The 13141-nt window shown below is 41.3% G+C and overlaps 1 protein-coding gene across 2 annotated transcripts in view; it reads right to left on the reverse strand.

Moving 5' to 3' along the window:
* STOML3 (stomatin like 3) overlaps positions 1-13141 on the reverse strand; it is a 96781-nt gene that overhangs the window by 72153 nt on the left and 11487 nt on the right. Inside the window, exons 1-2 of one of the 2 annotated variants that reach the window (XM_029602750.1) lie at positions 11941-12078; positions 8835-8903 (exon numbers count right to left, since the gene is read on the reverse strand). In XM_029602750.1, the coding sequence (XP_029458610.1) occupies positions 8835-8886 (52 nt within the window). In that variant the 5' untranslated portion in view covers positions 8887-8903; positions 11941-12078. Of the gene's footprint in view, positions 1-8834; positions 8904-11940; positions 12079-13141 lie in introns of those variants that run through there. The other variant, XM_029602752.1, reaches the window with a different exon arrangement.

Consider the following 13141-nt stretch of genomic DNA (forward strand, 5'->3'; position numbering starts at 1 on the left):
TGCCCTATGAGGAAAGGCTAAGGAAGTTAGGGCTGTTCAGTTTGGAGAAGAGACGACTGAAGGGGGATATGATAGAGGTCTACAAAATCATGAAAGGAGCAAATTAATGTAAATCAGTTATTTACTCTCTTAGATAATAGAAGGACTAGGGGGCACTCCATGAAGTTAGTAAGTAGCTCATTTAAAACAAATCAAAGAACATTTTTTTTCACTCAGTGCATAGTTAAGCTCTGGAATTCATTGCCAGAGGATGTGGTTACAGCAGTTAGTGTAACTGGGTTTAGAAATGGTCTGGATAAGCTCCTAAAGGAAAAAATCCATAACCTGTTATAAATTAATAAGCAATAGTAGCTTGAGATTTATTTAATGTTTGGGTACTTGCCAGGTACTTGTGATTTGGATTGGCCACTATTGGAAACAGGATAGTGAGCTTGATGGACCTTTGGTCTGACCCAGTTTGGCATATCTTACATTCTTATCTTCTAAATCAAAAGAGAAGCATGCTGCCTCTGCCTGCAGCAACCCAGGTAACTTTTATTTACTAATACATTTTTTAACCTGTTCACATTATGTTTTCTGTGAAGTGTCCCTAGGTAAACTAACAAGAGTGTCTTCTGCTAGGTGCACATTGTTTACATGCTGAGATATAGACAGATTGTGTACTTATGAATCAAAGCTTAATGGGAATACAAATGAAAGCAGAGTGCAACACCCAGAGGACTCTCCTTAGTCCTGATGAGTTAAATTGCACTATAACTGGCTTTTACATGAACATTCTGACACCAACGGAGTGGCACAATTGTGCATTTGTATGTACAATATAGATGTGGAATATGAAGACTTTTACTTCTCTATGAATAAAGAACACATTGGAAAGTGCATGCATCAAGTATTGCACAAAGGCAAATTTTATCACCACACGTGAAAGCTGGCTCTGGAGATCAACAGTAAAAGTTATCAGACAAGAGTCATGCTATGAATCCCTCCTAGGCTGTGGCATAGTTGACACAGCCTAGTAGGCGAACCCCCACTGGGCCCACGCCGACAGCTGGCAGACACAGCCTTGCAGGGACAGAGCTAGAGCTTCACCTGTTCCAATCCCGTTCCCCGTGGGTTGATCAAGCCTTTGGATTCCAGAGACAGGCAGGGTTTAGGATCAAGGCTGATCAGTGAGAAAATGTAATCCGAGTCTAGGCCAAGGGTCAAGGCAGACAGCAAGTGAGAGAATGGTCGAGGACTGGAGCAGAGGTCAGTACCAGCGAATCAAGTAAAGACAATGAGGCACGACAAGGCAGACCAGGCAAGGCACGAACAGGGCAGGGGTACTGACAGACAAGGACCAGAAAACAAAGCAAGGACAGGCACGGACTGAACAAAGGCAAGACAAGGGCAAAGGCAGGACAAAGGTAGGGAAACAAGGCTAGGAGGAGACACAAGAGCAACATGTACTTCAGGCTAAGCAGGGGACTTGTTGCTGAGGCAAGGAGACACTGTGCCAGGAGAGCTTATGAGGCCAAGCATGTGATGTCATCAGATGGTGCCATGGTCCTTCTTCCACTATGGGCCCATTAAGAATAGCTGCATGCTGTGCGCATGCACCTAGAGGGGGCCCTGTGAGGAGCAGGAACATGGCAGTATCCTCAAGCGATATCAGCGGCTTTCCTGGTTTTGCCGGTGTTGCGACGTTCCAGGGTGAGTCAGCTGATTGAGAGCTGGATTTTGTGTGATTTTGCACCAATTCAAACAAAAATTATAATTCCCGACATCATTTCTTTATGATCCCCCACATCATCTGTTCAGCGGTTTCTGACTTCCACCATGCATACAGACAGACAGAAGGAAGCATCCTTGACAACAAGCGCTTCTGCTCCAGTAAAACACACCTAAAAAGTAATTAGATACATTTCTGAAAAATAGTAAGGACACTGAACAGGGCTGGTGCAAGATTATTAGGCGTCCTAGTCAACCCTTACAGCCTTGCACACACCCCTCCCTCCCCACCAGGTCACACCATTCTCACACATAATTTTAAAATTATGTGTACCCCTGGGCTAAAGTTTCCCCTGAGGACCCCATGGACTACAGCACAAATCCAATACTAGATGTTACCTTTCATTCCTGATATAAATAAATCTGAGTATCCATGATTCTCTGACTTGGGTGAAGTTGTCTTCTAAGACTTATAGCATTATTTTAAAGATATTCACCCATTAAACTCTCACTGTGCCAATGACAGTAATAATCATACTGGACTCCATGAATGGTTTCCAACCCAGTTTTACTGCTTAATGTTGGAGCTTGATAAAGTCTCTTTACAGATTTGGGAATGTTTACAAAGTCCAACTTCACATATTAAGAATGTATACATTTACATCTCTTCTTCTTTCTAAATTACTTAAATGGCTGAATAAAGCCAATTGTTTATCCACTAAGGGGCTGATTTACTAAGGTTTTTCTCCCATTCTATGTCTATGGGGAAAATATTTAGTAAATAAGGCCCTAAATTTGCTCCAATTCCATATGTGATGTAGTTGTAAAGCTTCCTTCCCGTTTACGGATAACAGTGGTCGTGTTCCAGTTCAATGTTAGTGTCCAGTTCCAATTTTATAACTCTCAGTCCTAGTGCTCAGCATTCTCTCCCATGTACCTAAAGGGAACTCTCCATACACCTATTCAGCTGTAGATTTCCAAAAGATGAGTGTGATCCCACTAGGGATGTGAATCGTTTTTTGACGATTTAAAAAATCGCCCGATATTTTTTAAATCATCAAAAATCGTTAGAGTGCGCGATACAATAGAAATTCCCCCGATTTATTGTGAAAAATCGTAAATCGGGGGAGGGCGGGAAAACCGGCACACCAAAACAATCCCTAAACCCACCCCGGCCCTTTAAAACTAAACCCTTACTTTCCCCCACCCTCCCGAACCCCCCCAAAACTTTTTACGAGTACCTGGTGGTCTAGTGGAAGCCCCGGGACCGATCTCCCACTCTCGGGCCATCGGCACCATTTTGATGCCACTAATAAAAATGGCGCCGATGGCCCGATAAAAAAAAAACCCCACCGACCCTTTAAAAATCGACCCCTTAGCTTCCCCCACCCTCCCGACCCCCCAAAAATGTTTTAAAATTACCTGGTGGTCCAGTGGGGGCGCGGGGAGTGATCTCCTGCTCTCAGGCCATCGACTGCCACTAATAAAAATGGCGCCGATGGCCCTTTGCCCTTACCATGTGACAGGGTATCCGTGCCATTGGCCGGCCCCTGTCACATGGTAGGAGCACTGGATGGCCGGCACCACCAGGTAATTTTAAAACATTTTTGGGGGGGTCGGGAGGGTGGGGGAAGCTAAGGGGTCGATTTTTAAGAGTCGGGGTGGGTTTTTTGTTTATTGGCTCGAGCGCAGACGATAAACAAAAACCCAATCGGGCTGGACGATAAAAATTTTAAGATTTGAATCGGAACCGGAACCGATCAGATTCCGGTTCCGATTCACATCTCTAGATCCCACTAGGTCAGTGTTTCAGTACAGAGAGGCGAAGGACCCCTACGGTGCAGATTCATTCAAAACATGGTACTATGTCAGAGAGAATATGAGTTTGAAGATGAGGAACTACTATATCTGGAAGCTCAACACTTTTTTGCAAGTTAAATAAGCTTTGATATTTTGGAAAATTTGAGCAAAAGAAGTATTTCACAGTGATATTTGGAAGGAAATTGTTTGGAAGATTGATTGTTTTTATATGCAAAGAGAAAAAAAAGCTTATGAATGAAGACTTTCTTTCACATGGACCTATGATTATAACTTTGAACTTTCATGACACATTTATGTGAAGGTCCTTTTACTCCATTAATCAAAGTCCATGAGGTGTGAAATTGTAAATGATAAGTCTGAGATAAATGCTAAATTTAAACAGCAGCAAAAGGGAGTAAGTGGAACACCCAAAGCAAAAATGAAATATAATATCAAGAGGGTGTTGCAAAAGAACTTAGAGTCCACAAGTATAGAGTCAGGATTTTAAATTATATCAATCAAGGCTGCATAGAATATAATATTGAACAGAAAATCTGATGGATGGTAATTACCAGCTTGTGCAAAGGGGATAAAGTATCCAACCCCCAACATGAGCCCTGTTTCAAGGGGGGCAATTATTGGCACGATCACGATCTTGTAGTGCTTATAAACTCTTAGAACCAGTGTGTCAGACATTTTGCTCCATCCCTTGAAGGTGACTTTCAAGTACAGAATAGGTAAGGGCAGAAAATGCTACCTGGGCAATATTTCTGAACACCAGATAGCAGAGAGATCACAAACACAATAGGAAACACTGTGGTCTCCTGTACCTGCCACATATGCTCTATGACCTGACACACAATTGATTAAAAAATGGCTAAAACTTAATGGATGAATTTTAAAAGAGTTGCTCACGTAAAAAGGCCCATATATGTGAGTATAAGGGCCAATCGCATGCAACTCATATTTTTAAAGCAGCAAAGTATGCTCCTATACGTGGGAGCATGAGCAATAGAATGAGTATAAAAAAATGCATGGTAGAGATGTTCTGGGGCAGGGACAAAATTTACACAAATAAGTTGCTATTTTAAAACCTGCTAAAGTGACGCACGTACGTCTTTTACCTGCATATATTTATTCCTGTTCAATATCTGGTGTAAGTGATCATAAACATCTTAAAAGAGAAAAAATGGCTAGAGGGGGATCTGGGTGACATGGGGGGGGGGGGGGACTTCAGGCTGAAAATGGGTCAGGGAAAAATTAAAGTATCTTGGGCCTGGCTCCTGCAGGATCTTGGTAAGCTTTACATTCTTCGTATCAGAGAGACTTTATCCCACATTGAGGCAGAGTTAGCTGTATGGAAAAATCTTCCTTTATCTTTTATAGAGAGGTGTGCGCTCTTAAAAATGATAATTATGCCCAAGATTTTATATAAGCTTCAGATGCTTATATGTGGCTCAGCAGATGTGACCTGGGACTATTTTGCTCCCTTTTTTGGATTTTATTTGGAAGGGCAAAAGGGCGAGAGTAAATTATGACAATTTATTAAGGAGCAAGGAATTGGGATGTGTTAACTTCCGAATCTTCACATCTAAAATGCAGCATGCATTTTACTTGGGAATGATATTCTGATAATTATGTATGTGTACTGTACTAGAAGGATATTGACTGGGATGGTTCAACTATGGTCATTATTATATCTTTTTCATCAGAAAATGACAAACTCCCGCAGGTAACAAAATGAAATGTCCTATTTTGAGCAGCAATGCAGGCTTGGAGTTGGTTTCAGCATTTGTGGGGAATGGATTACAAAGCAGTTATATTTTTGCCCACCGTAGGTAACCAGGATTTTTTATTGGGCCTGGAACAGAAATCTTTCCAAGTGTGGTATCACAAGGTGCTGAAATATGTGGCTTATGTTTTTGAAACAAGGACCAAATATGTGTGAGCTTTTGAGCAGGTTTGCGAGGAATATAACCTTCCATTCTTATTTCTATACCTTTCTGAAGTTGAGGCATTATTTGGCAACCTTCAAATAGTCTTCAGTTGCAAATTGGGAACAAAAATTCTTGAAAGACGCGGTGGGAGATGGAAAGAATGTAATATCACAATGGCATACTCTTTAAAAAAAACAAAACCCTTCCAAAGTGGAGTATTTAGTGCTTAACAATTATTGGAATAAAGCACTTGGTATTGAACTTGCTGTAGATGACATTCAATAAATTTTTTAAAATCTACATCAAGATTATATCTTTCATAATATTATCAGTATTAAGTTTAAGTTACTAGATCACTGTTTTATTGACAGTGCCAAAAGATTTCTTATAGGATTGGCTCACCAAATTGCAATAAGTATAATGCAGCATCTGGTGATCTTCATAAGTTTCTGTTGTATTGTAAGGTGTTAGATTTATGGAAGAAGGTCCTTCAGGAAATCTAATGATGCACAGGGATAACTTTACCCTCTAAAAGGATGGGGCTTATGCTGAGAGATCTAGCCTTAGTTACAGGTACCAATCAAGATAAAAGGAAATCTATATTATTGATCTTGCAGATAGCTTGTAAGTCATTATTAATTAAATGGATAGAGGACACACCTCCCAATCTGAATATTTGGAAAACAGAATATCAGATTTAATGTAGGTTGAACAAATAAAGTTCACCAAGCATAAAATGCTTAATAAATATGTGGAAATGTGGAAAAAGCTTTTTGAGTTTCTCAATGACAAACGGAGGAAAAACTTCTCTGCACTGGGATATTTGCTGGTGTGGCAATAGAACTGTTTTAAATAAATGTTCGTTCTGCAGGTTGTGAACAGCTGCCCATTAGACTCTGAGGGGCCGATGCAATAAAGGCGCGTAGAAAACGGGTGCTGAACATTCAGCGCCCGCTCTCTCAGCGCGTGCATGGTGCCCCAAAGGAGGGGGGGGGGGGCGCCATGCAATATTTAAATCTGGGGGTCGCGGCTGCCTGTCTGCCAGTAATGAAAACGGCCCCCGGGTTTATCGGCGGCCATTTTCAGTACTGGCAGACGGCCGGTTATGAAAACTGACGCTGAGTTTACCAGCATCGGTCTTCATAACTCGGCGGTCTGCCAAGTTACTTTATTTTATTTTTTTACTTTAAAAAAGAAGTACAGAAAAGCAGTTTTTCTGCTGCTTTTCTGTACTTCTTTTCAATGCGCTCAGCTATTAACACCTGCACCAGGCAGGCATTAATATCTGAGCGATAAATGTGCGTCTGAGACACACATTTATCTTTTTGCATTGGGAGTGAATAATAGGCTCTTTCACATGCATTTGCATGTGATGAGCGCTACCTCATTCACTCCGCATTAGACACTCGTTAAATAGGCGCTAATCCCCTTATTGTATTAGGGGATTGATTAGCTCCTATTTTGCCCGCGTCTAACTGCTCGTTAAGAGTGCGCTCGGCATATTGCATCGACCCCTGAGTATGAGGAGTAGGGGAGGCTGTGTGTGTGGGGTTGTGTGTGTGTGTGTGGGGTTGTGTGTGTGTGTGTGGGGGGGTATGTTGGTGATGGACAGGGTTTTCTTGAGTTTTAAGCAGAAAACCTGTAATATGGAAATTCTATTCCTATAATATTTGTACTATTGTAGTTGCTGTCTTGTAGATGACATATTGAAAGCATGTTTTCTTCTTTATCAGGCACTGCTTTGTATCATGTTTTTGTGTGTGATGTTACAGAATAAAAATGATTTTTAAAAAAGCCTTGAATATAGCAAGGTATAATAAGGTTGCACAGTTCATTCATTGGGTCAGTTTTCAAACAACCATTGAGCAGGTTAGATAACTGGGTAATTTTAGTCTGTTATCTTCAGGCAAATTTTTAGCTGAACCTGACTGACACATATGTATTTAATTATTTATTTTTATTATTATTTTTTTTTTTTGTATAAAAAATTCATATAGATGAGGGTAGGAGGCTTATTTCAACTGCAAAGTGCAGTGCCCGCAGGAGGACTATCACTTCTCTCCTGAAAGTGAAGAGGGCCCCTTTCAGATTCATGAGTAGGTGGGAGGTATAGTGGCTGAGAAGGAAGTGTGGAGGGGTGAGGGCACTGAAATCCCAGGAGGGAGATCAGGGGGTTGGAAGATGTTCAGAGTTTCATGGGTTGCTGAGAGGGGCTGAATGTATGGGGTGCTAGGAGAGAGGTTCAGGGGACAGTTTTATGTATTGGGATTGAAGGGACTGCTGAAAGCTGACCAGCCAGAGTTGGGCCTGCTAATCCAGAGCCTAGATTTGACCAGCCAGGTTAGGCGGTTAGCACTGAAAATCAGCACTAGCTGCTTAACCCCCCAACTCCCAAGGGCCATCCATTTTTCAACTAGGCAAATGTGTGCACTTCGAAGATCTAGCCAGATAAAATTGGCTGGTTCAGGGAAAAGGGAATTTTTAACAGGTAAGTTTGACTAGCTAACTACTGAAGCTAGCCAGTTAAATCTTTTTAAATTGACTTCATTGTAATCATTAGCTAGAGAGTACTACAGAGAATGAGGAAGTAATGATCCATATTTGCTCAGTTTGGCGCCATCATGAAGTGATTAGTAAGCGGAGATAGCTATTTCAAAGATTAGGTATATTCCCCTGAGACAAGCAGAAGCTGAAACATTGTCAGTCTCGGGAAGGCATATTACTGAGCAAATGTGGAAGGCAGTCCAAAGATAAGTTGAAAGGAGTTTTTTAGATATTGAGATTAAAAGAATATTTTGGGTATAAATAAAAATAATGAAAAATTGTTTGTGGTTGTAAAAGTTTAGTATAGAATGGGAATGAGCAAATGACGTAAGAACAATGTGCTCAGTAGTATGATGCTGGTTGAAGCCCATTGCGGGCAAGAGCCTGTGGATTATTTATAAGAACACTTAAAATATTCTGATACTTGTTCCCGTGTATAGGGTGGTTGGTCCGGGTTATTTTGTTTTGCATATGAAAACATAAACCTATTTCAAGATGCGAATCCTAATACAACAAGCATTTATTAATTTTACTAGATACAATGCAAGCTTCCAAGGAGAAATATGTAAATTATAAATTAAAATAAACAGAAAACTAGTTCAGTATTGTATGTGTGTGTATCTATTTTTTAAAGCACGCTTACAATCTGAAGTTTTTTAGACATTAATACAGTTTGAGAACAGAAACACACAGATGCTGTAGATTATTACCATTACTTTCGTAGAATGACCAGAGGAAGAAAAAACTTTCAACAAAAGCTTTCAACTAAAATGACAGAAGATATAAAATTTCTTATGCCCAACTGTAAGGGTCTTTACAAAGTAGTGTGAAAACAACACTTACTAATGAAATGGTCCTCCCTCTTTTTCTCTTGTGTAGAAATCTTGGAATCCATCTACTCTTTCCAAATCACTGCAACAAGAATAAATCTTTACAGATGACTGCCCTATGGAGGCAGGAACTCATTCATATTAAACCACTACAGCAGACAGGTAAACAGGGGTCATTTCTTTCCGGTTTTGCCTTCCCTCTGTTAGGGGGACATTTCTGTAGGCCTATACAAATAAATTTGCTAGTAAGAAACCATTCAGTGTATTAAAGCTGCTTCACAACATACTGAAAGAGCAAGCACAGGGAATGGGTCTTTATAAAAAGTTATCAGGAAACAATGCGCTCTTTACATTCAACAGCATCTGAAAAGAACAGTGCATTACAGAAAATTCATCCAACTGGTGAATAGGAGAGAAAGAAAACCTGCTAGTGAATGATAGATTTCTGACAGCAACAGTCATTTTTCAGTACATTATAGGAATCCTCTTCACAGGTTGCTCATACATGCTTTACTGTGTTATTTATGTATTTATTTAATCTGCTGTCTGGTTTACCATTCCAAAGTTTATCACAGCAAATTACAAAAGACAGATAAAATTACAGCAAACAAAGCATCAAATACAAAGTTATATAAATATAAATAAAATCCAAGCAGGAGTAGTGCAGAATAGACTTAGGGGTCAATCTGCAAAGGCATTTAGCCAGATAACTTGTGAGTGATTCAGATACTAACTTCTGAATTTTGGAGGCACTTAGCCAGGTAAATGTTTCCTGAATGCCTCATTATCCAGCCAAAATTTAGCCAGATAGAAAAGAGGTGTTCCGGGAGCATTCCAGGTTGGAGTAAAGTTATCTGGCTAATAGCCAATTTTCAACTCTATCTGGCTAAGTTACACAGATAACTTTAGGCTGCCTGGTGTGGTTGCATAACTTTAGACTTAGCTGGCTATATTCAGTTAAGTTGCCATGCTGTGAGAAAAACTAAAAAGTCTCACCCAGGCCTAGCGGCGCGAATCGCAACCACACCCCCCCACCCAAAGTGACACATACAGGCAGTGCCAGGCTAAGCCCCCCCCCCCAACACCTCCATTTACTCAATTCCAAAAATATCCAGAGACAGATCACTCCCCCCCCCAGTTAGCCAAATATTAACTTAGGTCCTGGGGAGGGTTGGGGTTAAAGATTACGGTGAAGAGAGAGGGAACGGGGAGCAAGGGAGGGAGAACAGAGGAAGTAAGGGGGCATTAAGTCACATTTGCCTAACTGGGATGGGGGGAGGGGTTGACCTGCGATCCAACCTCAGAGCCGGATTTTAATAGCTACGCGCGGGCGTAGATTTGTACGCGCAACCCAGCGTGCACAAATCTACGCCCGATTTTATAACATGCGCGCGCAGCTGTGCGCATGTTATAAAATCCGGGATCGGCGCGCGCGCCGAGCCCTAGGGGAGCCCCGATGGCTTTCCCCGATACCTCCGAGGTAGCTCTGAAATCGGAGCGGCCTCAGAGAGAACTTCCTTCGGCCCCCCCCCCCACCTTCCCCTCCCTTCCCCTATCTAACCCGCCCCTCAGCCCTACCTAAATCCCCCCCCTACCTTTATTTTATAAGTTGTGCCTGCCTCCGGGCAGGCGTAGATTGCGGGCGCCGGACAACGGCCGGCCCGCGATCCCGGGCACAGCAGCAAATGGCCGCTGTGCCTGGAGGCTCCGGTCACGCCCCCACCCCGCCCCTTTTTTCGAGCCCCGGGACATACGTGCGTCTCAGGGCTTTACTCATGCCGCCGGGCCTTTTGAAAAGCGCGCGTAGGCTTTGAAAATCTGCCCCTCAGATTTTTTTTTTTTTTGTAATTGAGTACATGGCTAAGGAGGCTGTGATTTAGGTAGTTAGTCCCACCCAAGACTTTTCTTTTTCCTTTCAGCATGGCCACTTAACTAGCTATATTCTTTTGAATACAGCCAGTTAAAAGTTATCTGGCCCCATGAGCCTGGGCAACTTAACAGCAATATTCAAAGCTAGCCAGTTAGGTTTTAAAGTTATCCAGGTAAAGTTTATTTCACTGAATATCCCGGACATCTTATCTAGCTAACTTTAGCTGTTCTACCATTTTTTGAAAATTGGCCTCTAAGAACCCAGCTTTCAAAATTGTCTACTGTACAGCGTTTGCACGTATAAGTGGGCCTGCAGAAAATTATGCGAGCATTTTATAAATTATGTGGTGGGAGCCACCCATTTTATAAAATATTGCATGTTTCTTTCCCAAATATACACACATATATTTTAGTACACACGTTTATTTGTATGGCAGGAACATGCATACTTTCTCTACCCATTTTATAAATTTGCACACACCCCCTGTACATTATACTCCCCTCCTCTCTCAGTTAACAGGCGTAAAAGCATACGGAGAAATTCAATAACGACTGCGTGTATATCGCTTATGAAATAGCGACTTTGTGCGTACTTCCAAACCCCGTACCAGAACACCCCTAGACCACCCTTTTCCTTAGTTAACATTTACACGTGACACTGCAAGTATGCATGTACTCTCAAGGTTTATAAAATAGGCTATATGTGCATACATGCTGCTTATGCATGTATATGCTTATTTTACACACACAACGCCCACAAAGCTGTCTAAAAATCACCTCCAAAAAACAATTAAGTACAATAAATAGAAACTCCGACTGCCTAAAATACCTGAAATGGCATAACATACATAAAACTGCACCTTCTAACTTGAAGACAAGATCAGACTTCAACATACTTCACAGTATAAACACAACATTACAGCAACTCCGTATCTGGAAACCCACAAGTATCCCTCCTTTATCCTCTTTTATTTTTTTCAAATAGCAGCATGTCCTAGACAGATCCAAACTAACATATCTGCGCTGAGCCAGCCCCAACACATGTTCAAGAACTGCAGTAATATGTTAAATGCTCCAAGTGGGCTGTAGCAAGGTCAATGGGACAATTAACTTTCCATTGAATAAGTAACTAAATACTGCTGAGGTAATGTTTTCCATTTGCTGCAGTGGAGTGCTTCTTTTATATCTCTTTGCCAGCATTATCAGCGCTTTTTCCAAGATTGTCTGCTTTCATCTTTTCCTGTACATACCTGTCCTCTGTCAGATTTCCTCTTCTCTTCAAGTGACACAAATTAGTAAAAGCTCCCTTTTGTTTTGATCTCTCAAACTGCGGTTGATGGGCCACCCCTCTGCGTGCCTTTACCACAGAGACAGTAAGGCAAAGAGGAGGTGTGTTGAGGGAGTGTATTTCTATAGAAACCGCTTGGCTATGATCATGCAGAGTAGTGTCTGTGCAGGAGATAGAGAGAGACAGAGGGGCATGGGAACTGCTCTTAGTAAAAAATGTTGTACATGGGAGGATATGTGAGGTGACGTTGACCTGTATGGTAGGGGAGTGCAAGGGAATTTTTTTGTTTTGCTTTTATTGTGTTTTATTGGGGAGGTTTTTTTTCCCATTTTGTTTCTTTTTTTTTTTTCATTTCATTTTTTAGGTGTGTATTATTTCGCCATAGGGCACACGAAAGCCTTTTGATTTGTTCTATTATTTGCCAATAAGCATGCAAGTGCATGCTATTGGCAGTGTGCACTAAAAGCTGGCCTCTGCAGTTAAGCCCGCACCACAAATTGTTTACATAGGCTCCAGGTTTCCTAAACATTCCTCCCATCCCTTCACACCCTCCTTTCCTAAAGTTAACCCATACTGAGGAGTCCACATGGGGCAGAAGCAGTTCAAAATGGCACCCACCTCAGGTCAGTTTATTGAATCCTGGGTCCCACAACGACTCTTAGAGGGCTTGGTGAAGTGGGCAGATTTGGTTGGTATTGAACATTTACCCAACTGAATAATTTGCTTAACAGCTTTCAGTCTGTGACTGAAAGTATACTTTCACCTAGGGAGTCTTTCCTGTGTGGCATACTAGTGGTTCAGGTGCTATGTTGTGGTTTCATTCAAGCTTTTATATACTGCATACCAACTGTCTGCACATATGTATCATCATATTATCACATTTGTGCTTCAGCCTTGGTTCTGTGCTCATGGGACCAACACATTAAAGCATATGAAATATATGTTTAAATTCACTGTATTCTTTCAGGGGCAGCACAAAGTAATTTTCATATAATTTAATAAAGGACCATCATTACACCTCTGTATTTGTTCACACATTTTAGTACTCCAGGTCATTCATAATCATAGATCCACTGAATTAAATAATTTTTAATGATAGCATTTTTGATGAATTTGCAAATAAAAAGCATTTTTGATGAATTTGCAAATAAAACGTAAAATAT

This window comes from Rhinatrema bivittatum, chromosome 5 (genome assembly GCF_901001135.1).
Source record: "Rhinatrema bivittatum chromosome 5, aRhiBiv1.1, whole genome shotgun sequence".
Classification (NCBI taxonomy): domain Eukaryota; kingdom Metazoa; phylum Chordata; class Amphibia; order Gymnophiona; family Rhinatrematidae; genus Rhinatrema; species Rhinatrema bivittatum.